At 38.5% G+C, this 22,005-nt stretch overlaps 2 protein-coding genes across 2 annotated transcripts in view; both read left to right on the forward strand.

Moving 5' to 3' along the window:
• colgalt1b (collagen beta(1-O)galactosyltransferase 1b) overlaps positions 1–2,133 on the forward strand; it is a 39,124-nt gene extending 36,991 nt beyond the window's left edge. Inside the window, exon 12 of the mRNA XM_057844228.1 lies at positions 40–2,133. Within this exon, the coding sequence (XP_057700211.1) occupies positions 40–310 (271 nt within the window). The 3' untranslated portion in view covers positions 311–2,133. The remainder of the gene's footprint in view (positions 1–39) is intronic.
• A 1,051-nt stretch (positions 2,134–3,184) lies between these two features.
• Positions 3,185–22,005, forward strand: part of LOC130920777 (nucleoredoxin-like protein 1) — a 28,115-nt gene continuing 9,294 nt past the window's right edge. Inside the window, exons 1-2 of the mRNA XM_057844231.1 lie at positions 3,185–3,287; positions 14,630–14,851. The gene's annotated coding sequence lies outside the window, so the exon portion shown is untranslated. The remainder of the gene's footprint in view (positions 3,288–14,629; positions 14,852–22,005) is intronic.

The raw sequence follows: 22,005 nt of genomic DNA on the forward strand, positions 1-22,005 counted from the left end.
TCTGCAAACCTAACTTGCCCTCCGTTGTTCCCTCTGTAGGTTAGACTACATGGAGCACTTTGAGGATCGAAACCTCCGCGCGTTCTCGGCAGAGCCGCTTCTGGTGTATCCCACCCACTACACAGGAGACTCAGGCTACATCAGTGACACGGAGACCTCAGTAGTCTGGAACAATGAAACGGCCAAGACCGACTGGGACCGAGCCAAGTCCAGGAAAACTCAGGAACAGGTGGAGCTAAGCATTGAAGCAAAGAACTCTGATGTACTTCAGTCTGAGCTGGAGAACTTTAGCGCACGAGATGAATTGTGATGCCTTGGGAGAACACTCTGTTAAGAACACTGAGTAGTGAGCAGGTTGACATACTGTAAAGCAGAGCAAAGCTGTGGTAGTGGGAGGAATGAAAAAGAGGCTAGAAAAATGGATAGACACGGGTCGGGTGAGAGACGAGGTTAGATATCAAGTTGAAATAACTCCTGAACAGTCACTTATGATCTGTGTCATTCATTCTTTTCATGATCAATTTGCGAAAAAACAGATGAAAAAGGGACTTATAATTCTTTATCAAATGATGTGTTTTGTTTGTTGCAGAATCCTAACGCTAACAAAAAAAGATCTGTGATTGTTTTTTGACTATTTGGGGTCACAAACCCCAATTGAGACATATACACACACAGATCCTTGCATTTCATTTTATAGTGGTCGGAAGAAGAAAAGTCTGGCCAGAAAAGGTGTTGGTAACTATTTATAATAACTATCCGTTGACTAGTTAATAGATCATTAGTAAACTGTTGATAAATGATTCATTGTTGATGTGTGAAGTATTTGTTAACAGTTTGTTAAGCATTTACAAGGTGTTCTCAACCTGAAACACAGTTTGTGTAGAAACGTTTAAAGTTTTTATGTGTAACGTTTGGCATTTCTGTCTTTTCAGGTTGAGAAATGCCGTTCACTTCAAAAGAAAAGGCATTTTGATCAGGCATTTTGCAGGCAGCGCTCATGTTGCACATTTATGAAAATCTGCCATAGAACCAACAAATATTTGTACTTTTCCTTGTATATTTAACAAATAAAACTTATGACCTTCAACATAAAGTGTATATAGTTTTATTAAGATCCATCAACTAGCATGGGCATTTAGAATGGGGTCAACCATATTGGAAAACCCTGTAAATGCTTAACAAACTGTTAACAAATACTTCACAAATCAACAACAAATCATTTATGAACAGTTTACTAATGATCTATTAACTAGTAAAACGGATAGTTATTATCAAGTGTTACCAAGGTGTTCTGGGTGGCACACAGTGAAATGAAGACAGCCACTTGAACTACAAAAAAACAGAATACCGCCACTAAAGAAACGATGCATGAAGCCGATTACAATAAAGCCTGCAATACCTAAATATAATATGGCAAAAAAGTCATTTAGTGGATCGCAACTGTAGTCTTGACTGACCAAGCTAACTAGCTAATGTAGCTTTACTGAGCTATGAAGCTAATGACCAAACCTATGGATCACATAAATGAAACCAACTTAATATAAAGAAAATTAAATTCATCTTCTAATTCTGATCCCAACTTTAAATTGAAATATGGAACAATAACCCCCCCAACCACATATTAAATAAGCCACTTTTTCATTTTATGGCGCTGTTTTTTGCCAATGGAAAAGAGAAATAACAAATCACACATGGATTCCTTACAAGGTAGCAGCTTTTATTTTATTTATTGCATTCCTTTTCGGTCTCGACGTCACCAGACTGAGATAAGATTAATTATCTTTAAAATATACAAATCTTATTTGTTTTAAAGATTACATCAGCAGAGTTGATCGTAATTTAATGTGAGTAAACTTAATTAAGTAAAAGTTACCTGCAGTGTTTTGTCCCACTTGTTTTCCCCCATCACCATCAGTTGCCTCGTTTTCCTCTGCTGTGATGAGTTCAAAGACCAATGACTGTAAGAAACATACCAAAACAAATGCATTGATCCTTTGACACCTGGTGCTTGTTTTGACAGCTTAGTTGGGAGCCATAAATTCTTCTATTTTTTGGCACCAACTATTAGTCTTGTATTTATTATCGATTTATATCATTACCTAACAAAGTTGTCACTAGTGAATGTAATGTATGTGTGTGTCCTTTTATATTAAATATATCACAACTCTATTCTTGTTTTTTTCTTTGTTGCCAGGTGTGACAAAATATCGAAATGGTGATATATTGTGATACGTTGTATCCCACAAGGTTATTGAGATGCTCCTGCAAGAATCGATATATTGTTTTAACTACAGACTTTTGAACTGATATCCCGATATTGTCCAACTCCAAAAATCTGACACCAATTTAAACAGATACCGAAATGCGGTCGCGGACTTAATATATTACGGCTAATTGTATTTTGATGCCCCACTAGATCCTTTAATAATGATAAATATAACAACTTCAAGGTTTTCCAAGTAACTGTTCTGTGAAAAATATGACAAGTTCGACTGAAATTATCGAAAAAGTGCTATATTTATTGTTGAAATCAAAATACAGCAAACATAATTTTTTTGGGGGATCAAGTGCAAAGTGCTAAAAAGGCACTGTCATATCACTTATGCACAAGCATATTGGCCCAAAACCGATAATGAAAAACCAATGTCAGTTGGCCTAAATGATATTGGAAAAAAATATCATTGCGTTTATTGGGGGGTTTAGGATAACATTGCGGTATTATATTGCGATATTTAAAATAATTTTAACCAGATAACTTGAATAGCTTTATTTGGGATAGGCCTGAATGGTATTTAAAAAAAACAAAACATTTTGATATATATTGCCAGGGCTCCACACTTACTTTTTGCAATGGTTGTACTCGATACTTTTTTCTTAAAGGGCAACTGAAGACCTTTCCGGATTTTTTGCGAATATAAACTTTGGACGAGTTTGTCAAAACAACCATGACATTATCAAGACGTAATTGCAAGGATAATTTGCATTTTTTTAGTTTTTTTGCACTCCGCTAAATGTCCCTTCGCAAATCCGGAAGTGTGACGTACATTCCCCGACGCAACAGAGAAGACTATCCACAGCTAGCATAGCAGCAACAACGATGTCAGTGATATTTCCACCAAAGGTAACTATTCAGGATCGCTCTTTCGTGACGCTACCGATGGCAAAGGCTCCCAGGAAAGATGAAGTACAATTAATCTCTACATGTTTGAACCTGAGGCGTCAGATGATGGCAATTTACTTGACACAGCAGATGTCGTCATGACGCCAATTGACAGCTCGACACAGAGGTAAGCCGAAGTCCAGCATCGTGATTTTTTTTATTTGAGAGAATGCGATTACATGGTTGTATATTTTTTCATGCATCCACATAGCTAAAACTGAATATTAGGTAATGGGACAGCTCCTACCGATCTAAATATGGTAAAGCTAGCCCAAATGTGGCTAAATGAATATGTTGTTTATTTTTCAAAATAAATGACAAAACGATCTTATTTTCCAGGTGTTGCTGTAAACCGTCAAGTAATTACCCTTCCAAGAGTATGCATGTGACTTTTTGAGACAGCGAATGATGCATTTAATACAATTCAACTGAGTGAAACACTCGAGCGAAATCCGAAAAGCTCTTCAGTTGCCCTTTAAGGTGCACCAGCACAAAATATAGCCGCACTAACAGTTTTCAGTGCATCACCTTTAACACCATACTTTTAATCAATCTCCATAACATTCATATCATTCCTTCCTTTATTCATCTTCTGAACCGCTTATCCTCACGAGGGTTGCCAGCCAGTCGCAGGGCACATATGTTGAACACAGCCATTCACGCACACACTCACACCTACGGACAATTTCGAGTCTTTAATCAGCATACCATGCACATTTTTTTGGCATTTGGCAAGAACCCGGAGAAAACATCTCCACAAAGACTCCACACAGGGATGCCGGAGCCAGAATTGCACTCACGATCCCAGAACTGTGAGATGGGCGTGCTAACCACTTGCCTGAAGCGCCACGACCGTTCCGCGGATAAAATTTCCAGGGCGGAGCAAGCCACAGCAAACAGATAGCGGAGTGGACAGCGACGGGCAGACGTGACGTTGGTAAAGTGAGAAGAAACTCTAGCGCATCTAAATAAAAATACGAGGAGAATGGGGAAGTTTATTCAACATGGCTAGCATGAGAGAGACTGCTGGTGTTAGCGACTCTATGTGTTTTTGGTCATTTAAAACTGAATTTACCGTGGACTGGAACATATTCTCGGCTCTATTGTTCGCCATCTGTGTTGTTGTGGAGACGACGCGCAAGAGTGACGTTGCTCGTTATGAACACGCCACGCAAATAAACGAATCTAATGGCACGGATGACTTCGTTCTGGCTCGACAGGCCAATAAGGAGCTGGGTCCCATACCCTCACAGTGTTTGAAAAATACAGGGAGAACAGTCTGGCCGTGCTAACCACTGTCCCACCGTGCCGCCTTCATAATGTGAATTATTTTAAAACAACAATAACGTAGAAAAATGCTTGTCTATATTAAATGCTTCATTGAGTCCACTCAAATTCACTCACGTTGCTGAGAACAGCATCTCACTCACACAATGAATGAGTTGGCACAGCACACTTCAAGACTGGGCTGTGTGTTTAACGATGATAAACACATTTGTGCATTTGATTGTAGAGCTACTGAGGGTTCTCTGGCCAGATCAAAGCTACAAACCTGTCAATCATCGTTAAAATTAAGTACCAAACGCCAGCTGCACTGGTGACCAAGAAAAACAGTTTGGTCGCACTGCATAGCAGGAGGGAGGGTCAGAGGCTATATGAGCGTGAAGCAGAAAGACATGACACATATTTTTATTTAAATTAAAAACCCGATCCTATTCACCGATTCCGATCCTCTGAAAAATGGCGCGATCGGCCCAATTTCCGATCACGAGATCAGATCAGGGACATCCCAAGTTTCTATAATGCGGTTTAATCCAGGCTTGCTGTATATAAAAGGGATCCACCATCTACACACTTGCTGCTTTTATGACGTAAAACAAAAGTTAACATGTAAAAAAAAAAAAAAAAAATTTCACGTCCTGCGATGTGACTATTGCACGTTGTGATGGCAATCATCAAACGGTATGTTGTGCAAGCCTAATGTCTATATTATCCGAGATCCTTTTAAAATGCATTTATCGGCCGATTTTATCGGCTACCTGATAATATTGGACAACTCTAGTTTTAACCAATCGTTTTACCAAAATCATCTACAAGAATGACTCCGTACACTCAATGGCTGCCACTGATGGCGCGAGACGCCCAATCCATTTAGACTGAGAGGGGCAAACCAGAGCATTAGTAGCCAATTTTTCCCGATTTTCGTCACTTTCTGTTCATTTTAGGGCATTTACAGGTCACTACCAGTTGAATTTAAGTCACAGCCTATTAATTTGGGCACATTCCAAGTTAAATTCCTATTCTGTAACCCAAAATCAACAGAAAATGACCAGTAAATGCCCCAAAATCAACAGGAAATGAACCAGAAATGAACCAAAATCAATAGGAAGTGACTGAAAATCAACAGCAAATGACAACAAATGCCCCCAAATTAAACACATTGGTTCCCATTGACCGCCATAGACGTCCGAATGTTTATTCGCTGCCATCCCTCCCGCTTCAAACGAATTAGAATTAACTTGATTTAATTAATTGAATGAACTTGTGATAAACTGAATTCAATTCAGCAGAACGATGAAATAACTTGTTTTTAGTAGGGCTGTCAAAATTATCGCGTTAACGGGCGGTAATTAATTTTTTAAATTAATCACGTTAAAATATTTTACGCAATTAACGCACATGTCCCGCTCAAACAAATGACAGTAGAGTGTAATCTCCGCGTGTTACTTGTTTTTTGGTGTTTGGTGCCCTCTGCTGGCGCTTGGGTCCAATTGATTTTATGTCTTTCAGCACCATGAGTGTGCATGGTGTAATTATTGACATCAACAATGGCGAGCTATTAGTTTATTTTTTGATTGAAAAGTTTTTCAAATTTTAATAAAACGATAAATTTTCCTGAGACCAATATAAAAAAGAAGACAAAAGAGAAAATAATTCTTGCTAATTATAGTTTAAAATAAATATATCATGACATATAGTCCCTGACAAAAATCTTGTCGCTTATCCATTTTGTAGAAACAATTGCTAATAACCTGACTTTTAATTATTCAGTTGGTTTCAGAAATGGCTCATATGAAAGCGAAGACCCTCCCAAATGATGTTGAATGTACAAAAATTAGGGCTGTCAAAATTATCGCGTTAACGGGCAGTAATTGATTTTTAAAAACTAATCATGTTAAAATATTTGACGCAATTTACGCACATGCCCCGCTCAAAAAGATTAAAATGACAGCAGTGTAATGTCCGCTTGTTACTTGTTTTTTGGTGTTTGGCGCCCTCTGCTGGCGCTTGGGTCCAACTGATTTGATGTCTTTCAGCACCATGAGTGTGCATGGTGTAATTATTGACATCAACAATGGCGAGCTATTAGTTTATTTTTTGATTGAAAACTTTTACAAATTTTAATAAAACGAAAGCATTAAGAGGGGTTTTAATATAACATTTCTATAACTTGTAGTAACATTTTATTTTTTAAGAACTACAAGTCTTTCTATCCATGGATCGCTTTAAGAGAATGTTAATAATGTTAATGCCATCTTGTTGATTTATTGTTATAATAAACAAATACAGTACTTATGTACCATATGTTGAATGTATATATCCGTCTTTCCGTTCCAACAATGATTTACATAAAAATATGGCATATCTTATAGATGGTTTGAATTGCGATTAATTACGATTAATTCATTTTTAAGCTGTAATTAACTCGATTAAAAATTTGAATCGTTTGACACACCTAGTTTTTAGCTTTATTACTTTATTGTAAAATATTGTAGAATGGTTTCCTGACCAATGTATCGATAATTGTTACATTGCCATATAGTGAGATAACCGTTATCGTGAGCCTTGCATCGTAAATTGTATCGTGAGGCACCCTGAGGTTCCTAACCCAATTCATTAAATGTCAGTGGTTTGCAAATGTAGCTTTGATTAAAATCGGAAAATATTTGTTATACAGTGGTATAGTTTTGTTGGTATTTTCCATCTTGGCACTCCATCAAGCCGCCTCGCTTGCAATGATGTCAATATGATCAGCGCCCAGTAGAGGAATCTCTTTTAATTAGTGCTTGGTGGTGCATGGCTGCGAGCGCACAGGTGACTGCGTGCTGCAGTCGGCCTCCATTACTTCTCATCTTTCACTGTGCTTCCAATCAGCGGCTCTTATAGTCACTCTTCACTTGTGATGTATGACTCCGCATGCTCCCCTACACTTCATGATACTGAGTTTGTCAGTGAAGAAAATGACTGTTAGTCTGCAACGTATCGGGGACATTTGTGTGTTTGTGTTCACCGTGTGTGTTTATGTACCCACGTGCAGCCGCAAAGGTTTGTGTCAGCCAGACTAATCCTATTAGAACTCTCTCTCCTCACCTCTATATTTAACTCATTCCTTTTTCTGAGATTAACTCAGGTTATTTTTCAGCAGATCAATAGTTGCTTTTCCAGGGGGCACACACACATACGCTGCAAACAAACTATCGACTTACTCAGTTCATTTCCGCCACATTCTGCATCTTGCCTGCCACATCACCTTGATAACGAGATGCAAAGAGAATTATTGTTATGCTTGGAGGGATAAAAATGACTGCTATTGGTCATTAGTGAGCCGAGTGTGGCAATGAGAGGACAGTGTGTCTTGTTTAAGGGTCATTCCAGAATTGGTTTGGGCTTCAAAAAGCTTGAAAATAAGCCTTCACTTTTCTGATTTTCTGCCACATGTTCATCAACAATAGCTAAAATGAACTGTCAAGGCTTGTTTAGCTCATCTTATTGGTCATTGTTACAGTTTTAATGACATGATTCATTTGGTGTTTACAATGTTGTTTAGCTTGCTAGCTGTCACTTCAAAACATAACATAAACTCCTTCCTGATTTTTATGTCATGATTTAGTTGGTGTTTACAAACCTTGATATAATCACTAGAGATGTCAGTGCCAATCCAAATATCGGATCGGACGCCGATATGGGCAAAAAAATGTGCATCGGTATCGAATCGGAACACGGAAAAATTCCGATCCAGACTTCCGATCCAGTTTAAAAAAAAAAAAAAAATCCGGTCCGGGTTTTCCAGCGCACTGACTTACATAATCCATTCCGGTTTCCCTAAAATCCGGTCCGCATTTTAGGGCACATCTTCAACACACTACATTTACATTACCGTCTCCCAATTTACCGAGAGACTTTATCGGTAAAAATGTCAGCTGTGTGGGATCATTCCACCTTAAAGGACGACAAAGACGAAGAGGCAGAGTGCAACATATGCCTCAATAAAGTCAAGCGTAGTGGTAAAGCTGTAAGAAGTTTTAATACAACCAACCTAATTAAGCATTTAGCGAAATACCACCACAAACAATATGAGGAGTATGTTAAGAAAACCGAAGACAAAAAGAAAGGTCCTACGCAACTAACACTGGCAGAAACTTTTGCTATGCGTGACAAACTGGCACTCGACTCAACTACGTCAACGTCGTTTTACTTGCGATAATACTGTAGATATCATATGTATATAGAACTAGATGCAGATTGACAGACTTGACTGCATTAGCAACATTGACGTATTGAAAACCAGTTGCGTTAGTAAACAGTCGCCATCTTAAAGCAGAAGACTTCCCTAGTAGGCTGTTGTGAACCTTCCAAGCGAACCTAATTAACTTGTTGTCTAAAATACTCCTAAATCTGCAAAATCTTGACTTGAATCTATTTTCAAAACAGTTTTAAAACTTTCACATGTCGAAAGTAGACAGAAGGGAAATTATGGAATAACGGGAGCAATTTTAACAACTTTAACAGTTGATTCACAAAATTGAATGAATTGAATGTAGTTTAAAGCTGCTGATACAGAATGGGGACTTGAGTATTTTATTTACTGTTTTAAAATGTTAACTTGATACTGAAATAGTCGTTTATTTAAACCTGAGAGGCTTTTTATACAATTTTTGTAACTAATGCACGAAACATTAAAAGCATCTAATAGCTCGCGGGATTTGTGGGATTTTCCACTGAGGTTGTTGGTGTGTTTTGCTTTTTAAAGACAGTTTACAATATTATTTGCACGTTTTACTGACTATGCCATTTCTGTTTGTTATTTATAATGTTTTGTGTTTGTCACTGAATAAACAGGTCAGTTTCTTGTTACCAACCGTTGTGTGTTATTCAAACTCACCTAATTCAGCTGGCTAGTTGTTATCAATAGTACTAAAACCTTTTTCAACATGAGTCTGACAACTAAGTAAGGAGGCTAAATAACGTTAAAGTTTAACACATGCTCAGATAGGTCGGTATCGGTATCGGCCAGTATCGGTATCGGATCGGAAGTGCAAAAACCTGGATCGGGACATCCCTAATAATCACAGCAATAGGTTTGCAAATCTGTACTAATATTAGGTTTCTCTCAGGAGTAGAAGCTAGTTTGCTGTTATTGCTGACCAAGAAGACAAGCCTTGTTAGGTAAATAAAACAGTAATTGGTCTAAGACTGCAAAAAACTAAGAGATCAAATAAATGGTTGAATGTACATGTCATTGACTAAATATGCGCTACAGAATTACATAGTTTAAAGTGCATTGTTCCACTACAGCGAAACCAGATGAGTCATTGACTAAAGGCTGGGTTGATCCCGCCCACCAGACGCTGTGCGTCTCTGGGGGTCTATGGGAAGTGGGCGGCGCTCGGCTGGCCCAAAGGCTTTGTTTCGCATGATGATCAGTCTGAGGCTAAGTCCCTTTTTGATTGACAGCGGAATGAGTGAATCAGTGATCTTGTCGTATTAACATCCACGGGAGGCATTTTTAAAAATTTCATTCCGTTTTTCTGAACTGGAGACTTCTATAGACCCTACCCACGTGACGTCACAACTCCTTCCTCCTGACTGGTGCCGCCCAATTGCCCGTCAACACATCATGTTTCCCTGTTACGGCTACGTACATTCCTCTTATTTACGACGTGTTTTTCTGCTCGTTAACATTAATAATCAAAATGGTGAAGGCGTGTGTGGCGGTCGGTTGCAATAACAGAGAAGATAGACGGAGAAGACGGAGAGACTTGAAGTTCTACCGGATTCCGAGAGACCCGGAGAGAAGAGAGCGAGATGGGCTGCTGCAATTCGACGAGAAAACTGGGCTCCAAACGATTACCACAGATTATGTAGTAGTCATTTTATATCTGGTAAGATGCATTTAATATATATTTAGAGGGTTTTGGACTGACAACCACAATTAAGATCATTGCGAGGCTAATCGCCGACAACATACAGTTTCAAATTCAATATGCTTATTTCTTCCACCATTATTACATTTTGAATAATAATGAAAAGCTGGCCTCGTCTACGGATCATCAGTTAAACAGGTGTGTCCATACCTTTTGCAAAGGGGGCCAGATTTGGTGTTGTAAAAATGCGGGGGGCTACCTTGGCTGATTCACATAGAACAATATATTTAAACAAATTTTAGCAAGCCCTTCAGTGTGTCACATTTACTTTTTTTTTTTTCATTAATTCATAATTTCTACAATCTCGCCTTTGTGGCGTTCTCTTTCGACACTCGGGCTCTTGCGAAATACTGCTGCTGTGAAATTAAACAAGCTTCAAGTTGCTATAATTTCTCGCTGCGTATCTTCCCTGTAATGTTGACGTACATGTCAGCGTGTCTTGTTCGGTAATATTATCGCGTCACATCGAACTCTCTAAAAACAGCGACTGTCTCTTTGCAAATTAGGCAGACACAGTTGTTGCGTGTTTTATTGAAGAAATAGTCCAATATCCACCTATCCTCGAAGCGTCGGCCATCGCAGTAAACTTTTTTTTTTTTTTATTGATTGTCGCTATTTTAGAAAATTGGAATTAAAGTGTCACATGGGGTAATGTTGCTTAGAGTGCTGCTCCTAAAGTTTTTCAAACTTTCGTGAGAATAGGCTGATTTTGTGTCGACAAGATAGTTGTAGATATCAGGGTAGCAGATGTCAAGCAGAGAGGGCGAAGACAGCGGGTCGAAAAATATCAATTTAGGCATCAAATATGGATCTGGCGAATGGACAGACTGAAGCTTTTCCACATAACGCACAACGCATCCAATGAGTTTACAGCGTCTGAAAGCACCGGGGCTTCCATGAATTGCTCTATAAACTGAACGACTAATTGAAACCATAGAGAATAGGGCTAAACAGAGATGGACAATATGGCGGCCGGATACAGCGACACGTCATTCTGTGACGTTGGTGAGTAGGGTCTATAATAATCCCAACGACATTTGCTGTAAAACCACTAGCAAAAAATATGCGTCCATTTCTGGTGTTTTTTTATTTTTTGTTTTGTAGCTGCTTGTGTTTGGAGACTCGACTTCTGGCACTCTAGATTCTTTCACTACTGAGCAGCAGGTGCCACTGACCCCCTTCATGTCATTCACTAAAGCACTCACAGGCGGATACACTTTGAGCTTCCCCTCATTGAAAGAGCAGCATCCGCCACTGAAATACATAAATAAAAGGTCTAAAATAAGGTTCATTGAGTCTGTCTCAGAGGTTCGGTGAAGGTTATGAGACTCATGGCCCTATTTTTGGACACTGACGAAATCTAGGCAAAGTGATGTTTTACACCAGGTTTTTAACAGGCATTTACATTTACATATACAGGCATTATTCTAATTCTTCTATTTCTCTATCTGATGGGAGGGGAAATGTGTTTGCTCAGTGGAACGTTGACTCTCACTTTGTAGTAGGAAGTACAACAGACTTATGGGTGGCACGCACTGCATTGACATAAAAACAACAACATTTGCTTCACATTTTACGCAATGAAACTAGTATTTGAGGCAAGGATGTAATAAAAGTAGAATGTCAGCATGAAGAAAAAAAGGTGAAAAGCAAATTAAAAGGGAATAATGATTTGTTGTAAATTCACACTGTTTATTGGATTGTTTTAACATAATGACTTTGTATACAAATTTGGCAATCATTTTGTGAGGGCGTTTCATTAAATTTTATATCATTTGAGATGTAAATGTGACAGAAACTGCACGGTCAAGGTTTATGGGACTAAGCAGGTTTGATGTTGAACAATATAAGACATATTCCTCCAAATTTGAATGAAAAATTCCAAGATATGCGCATTGGGCCGGTCTTGGCTTAGTGGTCTGATAATGCTGCAGGCCTAAAGATAACATACATTTTGGCCTGTTTAAAAACATGTTGTCAAAATGAGAAGAAATGTGAATGGAAATTCATTTTGGTTTTAGCTTAGATAAATCGAATTTGAATTTGAAAAAATAAAAAGATTTTTAATTCCAAAGGGTTCGGTTAATGCACGTGTGAAACTCATGGGATTCGGTACCTTTAGCAAGTTAACCACTGTTGTAAATATAACTACGCTATTTCTTCTATCTTTTTTCCTTGAACATCACACAGCATATTAAAAGTATTTTTCCAAAACTACAGTTTCATTTTATTTAAAAATAAAATTATCATTTATCATCAAATAATTTTATTATTAATTTTTTTTTTTTTTTTTTTTTTAAATCAAGAACTATCTAAATTTGAGGGCTTTCTGAGCCTTTCTTTCTATATATTTACTTTGAACTAGAATTAACAAGGATTATTTTCTCTTTTGTCTTCTTTTTTACAATGGGACAAATAAAGTATTTAGTCAACCACTAATTGTGCAAGTTCTCCCACTTGAAAATATTAGAGAGGCCTGTAATTGTCAACATGGGTAAACCTCAACCATGAGAGACAGAATGTGAAAAAAACCCCAAAAAAACACATAGTTTGATTTTTAAAGAATTTATTTGCAAATCATGGTGGAAAATAAGTATTTGGTCAATACCAAAATTTCCTGTCAATACTTTGTTATGTACCCTTTGTTGGCAATAACGGAGGTCAAACGTTTTCTGTAACTCTTCACAAGCTTTTCACACACTGTTGCCGGTATTTTGGCCCATTCCTCCATGCAGATCTCCTCTAGAGCAGTGATGTTTTGGGGCTGTCGTTGGGCAACACGGACTTTCAACTCCCTCCACAGATTTTCTATGGCATTGAGATCTGGAGACTGGCTAGGCCACTCCAGGATCTTGAAATGCTTCTTACGAATCCAGTCCTTTGTTGCCCTGGCTGTGTGTTTGGGATCATTGTCATGCTGAAAGACCCAGCCACGTCTCATCTTCAATGCCCTTGCTGATGGAAGGAGATTTTCACTCAAAATCTCTCGATACATGGCCCCCTTCATTCTTTCCTTTACATAGATCAGTCGTCCTGGTCCATTTGCAGAAAAACAGCCCCAAGGCATGATGTTTCCACCCCCATGCTTCACAGTGGGTATGGTGTTCTTCGGATGCAATTCAGTATTCTTTCTCCTCCAAACACGAGGACCTGTGTTTCTACCAAAAAGTTCTATTTTGGTTTCATCTGACCATAACACATTCTCCCAGTCCTCTTCTGGATCATCCAAATGCTCTCTAGCGAACCGCAGACGGGCCTGGACGTGTACTGGCTTCAGCAGGGGGACACGTCTGGCAGTTCAGGATTTGAGTCCCTGGCGGTGCAATGTGTTACTGTGGTCCCAGCTCTCTGTAGGTCATTCACTAGGTCCCCCCGTGTGGTTCTGGGATTTTTGCTCACCGTTCTTGTTATCATTTTGACGCCACGGGGTGAGATCTTGCATGGAGCCCCAGATCGACGGAGATGATCAGTGGTCTTGTATGTCTTCCATTATCTAATAATTGCTCCCACAGTTGATTTCTTTACACCAAGCGTTTTACCTATTGCAGATTCAGTCTTCGCAGCCTGGTGCAGGTCTACAGTTTTTTTTCTCTGGTGTCCTTCGACAGCTCTTTGGTCTTGGCCATAGTGGAGTTTGGAGTGTGACTGACTGAGGTTGTGGACAGGTGTCTTTTACACCGATAATGAGTTAAAACAGGTGCCATTAATACAGGTAACGAGCGGAGCCTCGTTAGAAGAAGTTAGACCTCTTTGACAGCCAGAAATCTTGCTTGTTTGTAGGTGACCAATTACTAATTTTCCACTCTAATTTGGAAATAAATTCTTTAAGAATCAAACAATGTGATTTTCTGTTTTTTTCCCCCCACATTCTGTCTCTCATGGTTGAGGTTTACCCATCTTGACAATGACAGGCCTCTCTAATCTTTTCAAGTAGAAGAAATTGCACAATTGGTGTTTGACTAAATACTTATTTGCCCCATTGTATATTTGGTCTGAGGAAAACTAAATTTACCCAAGCATGTTTTAGTATTTTGCATTTGGATTATTAAATTTTTTCGGGGTTGAATGTAAAATGTCCTTCAATTCTTGAATTAACTTCAATGCAAAAATGTCCATTTTGGCCTGTGTTTTGTCCTCACCCCGGCATCTAGTACATCCCCTTTCTTCAACCTCGCTGTTCTTCTTCTATTAAACTAATAAGATTTCCACTCTTGAGCCGGAGTTGTTAGGGCCTAACAATGACCTCTGCTCTGTTAAATTACAGCATGGACACACCCACTGTAACACACTTGTAATCTCCATCTGTAAATCCTGCTGTCGCCAAGCACAAAGTGAAGAGACGAGGCGGTGAAGGCGGCACTTAAAGAGGAAAAGAAAGTAATGAAGTGAAAGGGGTCAGGGCCAAAGAGGAGAGTCAACAAATCAGAGATGAATACAAAAGCTTGGAGGAGAAAGTTGGAATACGTTTGAGACGAGGAGTTTCAAGGTGAGCTAAATTACTTGTGCCGTATTCAGCTGCCACCACACGTATAAAGATTGATTGCCTATTAAATTAGCTATTAACTAAACAAGGCAGCGGTGCTAGTATATCAGGCCAGGATCAATGAGCTTCAAAAAGTGAACCAGATGATTGCAAAATTACTTTTCCAAATGTAGGATTTAAGCTTTGACCTTTTCAGAGTCTTACAGTAAATCCCCTTTTCCAGGCAATGTCCAGCTCGCAACATATTTCTCCTCTATCAGCCTCGGATGTTTCAGTGTGGAGTTGTAGTCCCAAATAGATCAGCTGAAAGCCAGAGAGCCAAATCTAATTTGTGAGGTTATCACTGTCAATTCACAGCCTGCAGTGACTCCTGCAACACTCAAATACTGGCTGGCCCAGACAGATAAAGCACACTTCCCAGATGTCGGCCTCAACTTTATTTCTACATCAGAGAATTTTTTTTTTTTTGTATGTGTGGCGTTTCATCTACCCACACCGTAATCCTGATTCCTAAGGCTGCTTGGGCTGCTACAGTGTATATGGCGGACATATTGAATAATGTATGATGATCGCTACAGATGTTTTTTGGTGGGGGAGGTTTAAACTCAGCATGGAGTATTCAAGGGGTTAGAAATCTATTTTATCTGCAGGTTTTGTGAAAATAATGAGGAAATTTGTACTGTTCTGTCATAGAAGTTATAGAATTTGTCTGTTAACAGTATGTCTTGTGTGGACGGTAATAGACGCCCAATCATAGACTTCATAATGTATTGACATGACACATTCCTCATTCACAGTGTCACGGCTTCCCGAAGGGGGCCGTCCAACACTCTGCGTCATTTATTAGCAGTGGGTCACATGCAGCGATCTAACGCCGGATTTAGGTTAAAAAAGTACGTAAGCTGTACTGCATACAAACAGGGAGTATTGTCTCAGGAGTGATTTGTTCGAGGATTCAAAGTAATTATTATATTTTTCGTAGCATGTATGCATTTTGAAACGTTCAAAATGAATGGGAGGAATTGGCCGCTTCAACATTGGCATTATACTTCGCAACATTTACGTAAAATGATTGCTACCTGCACGTTTTTTTTTTTTTTTTTTGTGCTTTAAACCAAGAATCGAGAAGGTTTTACGTCCATATCTATAAAGAATTCAGGGAGTTAAGCATTTATTCACAAGAATTTTCAACAGAAAAAGCTCTTTGTTTACATATAGCGGCTGCTAATTTCCTTACTGACAAGCCTCATAGTTCGCAATATTTACGTGAAATAAGAGTCTTTAGTTTAGGCTTAAGGTAGGGTTATCAAATTTATCCCAATAATGGCGGTAATTAATTTTTTAAAAAAATGTATCACGTTAAAATATTTAACACAATTATTGCATGCGCTGCACGACCCACTCACGCATTGTCACGCTCCATCTGAAATGGCGCCGTTTTGCCTATATAGAGAGCTAAAAGGCAGCGTAAAATGAGTAGAGTGAATTTTGGCAGCGTTTGGAGCCTTATTTTAATTGGCTAAAGCCTTACAATGCCTCTCCCTACAATTAGAAATATCATGGGAAGCAATGTGGGGAAGCAAGGTAGCAATTGATCTTTTTCTCAACACCTTATGTTATTTCCCAACGCAGAGAAGATATATCAATTGGTAGCACTACGCACAGTCATGGCTCCACTTCCCAACGTGCATTTGGGCATGGCCTTCAGTAACATTTACTGAAAGCTCAACAAATACACTAGATGGCAATATTTAGTCACAATATACAAAGTCACAAGTCTTTCTATCCGTGGATCCCTCTCACAGAAGGAATGTTAATAATGTAAAAGCCATCTTGAGGATTTATTGTCATAATAAACAAATACAGTACTTCTATACTGTATGTTGAATGTATATATTCGTCCGAGTTTTATTCATTTTTTTCTTAATGCATTGCCAAAATGTATATGATCTGGAAAAATTATCGGGAATGATTGGAATTGAACCGGGAGCAAAAAAAAAGCAATCGGACCGGGAAATATCGGGATCGGCAGATACTCAAACTAAAACGATCGGGATCGGATCGGGAGCAAAAAAACATGATCGGAACAACCCTAGTTTAAAGCATTTATTCTAGGGCTGTCAAACAATTAAAATTTTTAATCGAGTTAATTACAGCTTAAAAATTAATTATTCGTAATTAATCGCAATTCAAACCATCTATAAAATGTGGCATATTTTTCTGTAAATTATTGTTGGAATGGAAAGATAAGACACAAGACGGATATATACATTCAACATACGGTACATAAGTACTGTATTTGTTTATTATAACAATAAATCAAAAAGATGGCTTTAACATTATTAACATTCTCTAAAGCGATCCATGGATAGAAAGACTTGTAGTTCTTAAAAGATAAATGTTAGTACAAGTTGTAGAAATTTTATATTAAAACCCCTCTTAATTTTTTTGTTTTATTAAAATTTTCAATCAAAAATGAACTAGTATCTCGCCATTGCTGATGTCAATAATTACACCATGCTCACTCATGGTACTAACCCATAGAATCAGTTGGACCCAAACGCCAGCAGAGGGCGCCAAACACCAAAAAACAAGTAACAAGCGGACATTACAGTGTACTGTCATTTTAGTCTGTTTGAGCGGGGCATATGCGTTAATTACGTTAAATATTTTAACGTGCATACTTTAAAAAATTAATTACCGCCCGTTAACGCGCTAATTTTGACAGCCCTAATTTATTCACAAGAATTTTCAATGAAAAAGCTCTTTTTGTTTGTGTTTCCACTCGGTCAGCTTTGACTGAGATAGGCCCCCTAAGAATCGGCCCCGCGCCCTGTGTGCCTTCAACACATTATGAAATGTATTGCCCAATCCATTTGAACTGGTAGAAGCTGGCAGCGAATGATCGTAAGTCGTTTATCATTGTCAATGGCAGAAAATTAGTGACGAATGGGTTAAGAATCTATTTTATTTGGAAATTTTGTGAAGGTACTAGGGTACAGCGGTATCTCTACTCATGAACGTCTCTACATACAGAATTTTCAGGTTAATGCACGTTTCAATGGGGAAATATTGCCTCTTTATACGAAAGAAACTTCAGGATATGAAAGGCTAAAATACAGTATAGCTGGTACTCACAGCTCCCAGAGTTTAATGAACATAACATACTTCTAGCCAGAGGTGGGTAGAGTAGCCAAAGATGTTACTCGAGTAGCATTACTTAAATAATATTACTCAAGTACAAGTAAAAAAGTATCCAGTGAAAAGAATACTCAAGTAATGAGTAACATTGTGAGTAATTGCTTATTTTAGTTTATAATTTTTCATACTTTTTTTTCCCTCTCAGCACAAACCTATCTAGTATATGAACTGTTTTTATAATGATACTGCAAAATAACCCATTATAGCCACATTAAGCCAAAGAAATACAAGAAAAAAAAGGAAAAAGAAAAGAAAGGGAGAAACAGGAATAAAGCATTATTTGTCCAAAGTGCCCTCTAGTAGAAAAAAATAGTTCCTAGTTTGAACAGAATAGTTCCTTCATAGTTACTAATATAAAATTAAAGGGATCATATCTCTGGATTTCATTTAGCCTGGTACACCGCTGTTCCAGCTATTGAGTCTGGCCACCATTAAGCGGATAAAATTTCCAGGGCGGAGCAAGCCACAGCAAACAGACAGCGGAGTGGACCAATCAGCGACGGGCGGATGTGACGTTAGATATGCGCGCAGAAGTAAACATACGAGGAGAGCTGAGTTTATTCAACATGGCTAGCGCGAGACAGACTGTTGTCAATGACTTGTGTCGATGTGTTTTTGGTAAATTAGAACTGATTTTACCGTGGATTGGAACATATTTTCGGCTCTCCTGTTCGCCATCTGTGTTGTTGTGGAGACGACTTCCGACGCGGAAGAGTGACGTTGCTCGTTAAGAACACGTCACACAAACAAACGAATCTGATTTGATGATTGATTTTGTACTTGCTCGAGAGGCCGTTAATGCGCTGGGTCCCAGACTATTCTCTCAGTGTTTGAAAAATACAGAGAGAACGGTCTGGCCGTGCCAGGCAAAATTTCATTGGTAAATCGGTGCCAAATAAAAACTCGGAGAGAGATTTAAATCCCCGCTTTCGAGTCATGTTGAAGGCAGCGCTCTATGTCAAATACTTTTTTTTTTTCACACGGTGCCTTAAAGACGCCACGTGATTTAACAAGCTGGCGTGATCATAGAAGGGCAAGCTTGCGTCAGATTGGTGTAATGGAGTCAATGGAGTCTAATAATTGTTGTGATGTCTCATTGGTGAAATTGGTACAGCTACTCTTGGCAACGCTGGCAAAAAAAAAAAAAAAATCTAATATGCAGAATAAAGAGGAAAAATGTAACGACTCTTGTGAAGCCCAAAGTAGCGGACTAAGAGTAGTGTTTTTTCTTCACAAATCTACTCAAGCAAAAGCAAGTAAATGTAAGGGAGTACATGTAACGTTACTACCCACCGCTGCTCTGCCATTGGCTATTGCTTAGCATTACTGGCATCCAATTGGCTAAGACAGACCTCTTCCGACAGCTTTACATGAGTATATTAATTTTTATTCTTTACTCTATTCTTGTTTTTTTACATATTGCAGAAATCTTATTTTATGTTTATTCTGCAATAATCTGATTGTAACATTTATCTGTTACATGTTTTGATGCATTTTCATGCATTATAAAAGATTTATGTCTGAATTTTGCTGGCTTTGGAACAGATTAGGGCATTTACATGGAAAATGCATCTCTACTTTAGAATTTTCAAGTTACGAAACTACTTCCAGAACCAATTAATCTCATAGGTAGAGGCACCACTGTATTTTATGACGTCGTATTATAAAAGTTAAGTAAAGTATGAAAATTACAAAATTAATGTTCATGAGTACTGTATTTTTCGGACTATAAGTCACACGAGCCTTAGAATGCCCAATGAAGATGGGGAAAAAAACAAAAACACATAACAAACATACAGTGCCCTCCATACTTATTGGCACCCCTGAAAAAGATGTTTTTTTTAGCTTCTAATATTTTTTTTATTCAAATAATATGGGACCTAAACGGAAAAAAAGAGAAAAATCCAACCTTCAATACAAGAGCATTCATTCAGTGGGGAAAAAATCCCACATAAAGAAAAAAATATTTGACATCAAATAATGTGTGTCACAATTATTAGCACCCCTGGTGTTAATACTTTGTAAAAACCCCTTTTGCCAACAAAACATGGTCTGGGGACTGAGGTGGCCATGGGAGGAGCTTGATTTTGTGTCTGGTGAACCATTTCTGTTGTAGATATGTTTAGGGTCATAGTCTTGCTGAAAGATCCAGTGACGACCCATCTTCAGCTTTCGGGCAGAGGGCAACAGATTTAAAATGTCCTGGTATTTCAAAGCATTCATGATGCCATGCATCCTAACAAGGTTCCCAGGGCCTTTGGAAGCGAAACAGCCCCACAGCATCACTGGCCCACCTCCATACTTCGCAGTGGGTATGAGGTGCTTTTCAGCATGCGCATCTTTCGTGGCACGCCAGACCCACTTAGAGTGCTTGTTGCCAAAAAGCTCAATCTTGGTCTCATCTGACCAAAGCACACGGTCCCAGTTGAATCCTGGGACCGTGTGTATTTTTGTGTGAGACCAAGATTGAGCTTTATTATTATTATTATTTATTACCATATTATTTGAATTAAAAAAATATATATTAAAAGCTAAAAAACACAATTTTTTCAGGGGTGCCAATAATTATGGAGTGCACTGTATATTCGTATAAATCGCACTGCAATATAAGTCAAATTTTTGGGGGTCAGTTTTTTAATTGATCAAAAACCAAGCACAAAAATTATGAGTATACATTATAAATAATAAGAGTTCAACAGGCTAACAACTAGGCATCTGTTAACATTCACATACATATTAACAGGTTTTGAGATAACTATACCCTAAAAAAACATAACATAACAGTCTGCTGGGGGTCAGAGTAAACAAAAAGCCCCAAAAACATTTAGGTCACACTTGTGTTTAACTTGCAGGCCCAGTCAAACTGTGAAAAAAAGTGTGACTTATAGTCCTGTAAATACGGTAATATGAAAAGCAAAATATTATTCATCATCTTTTAGTGCATTTCTACTCCAAAGATAAACAATTATAATCCTTTGCATAAGAATTGTATATCAAATGGATTAATGTTACAAACTCCCTAAATTCGTAATAATGGGTTACACAGCCAGTAATTTAGAACATAGAAATGACTATGGACAACTGCAATTTATATCCTCCTGACTACCAGCTGGCACTGAGGGAAGTAATTTCCTTCCATGATACAATCATTGTCAAGCTCTTAATGTCCACTATAGAACCCAAAAGGAGTTAATATAGTTGTATACAGAGTGGGAGATGTTTAGGTTTACAAATGTTGTCTAAGGAGGATAAATTAGAACTACTGTTAGAATTAAGTACAAACTCAGGGTGATTTCCCATGGGGAAAAAAATCATACATATTCTTGTATTGTGTTTTATTGCAGTTCATGAGCCAATTAACTAGTACCAAAATGTCAAGCATGATTACAAACTTTCATAACACTGGAAGTCCCGTTTTTTTTTTTGTGGCTATAAAGAAAGAAAGACCAGAAAGGTGTCAAATGACCCCAATACCAAACTGACTACTTGGCTTTGTTAAACAATAAGACCGATCAAACAAGCAATCTAGCAGACAATCCTCCTACATACTCTTGTAGAGTCGCTGCCTAAGTGGGTGGGTTTCACTCTGGATAGGTGCAATTAGCATCTTGACTATTTGCAAATCCAAGGCTCCCTTGGCTTTGTCAAACACGGAGGAACACGGAGATGGTCAGTCACCGTGTTCTACAATATAATTGACATGGCAGCACTGAATGCATGTTTTGTATCAGGCATGCACCGGAAGGCAAGGGAGACGGGGTGACTTCTTGGTGGGTCTTGCAAAGGAATTGGCTCACTCTCATGTGGGAACAAAGAAGGCTTCAGCAACAACCACCAACACCTAGCCCCGGGAAAAGGGCGAACTGTCATATGTCACCACTAAGGGTGTAATGGTACACGTAATAGTATTGAACCGTTCCGGTACGTGGTGGTGGGTTCGGAACAGACACGTACCG

This window comes from Corythoichthys intestinalis, chromosome 8 (assembly GCF_030265065.1).
Source record: "Corythoichthys intestinalis isolate RoL2023-P3 chromosome 8, ASM3026506v1, whole genome shotgun sequence".
NCBI classification, from domain to species: Eukaryota; Metazoa; Chordata; class Actinopteri; order Syngnathiformes; family Syngnathidae; genus Corythoichthys; species Corythoichthys intestinalis.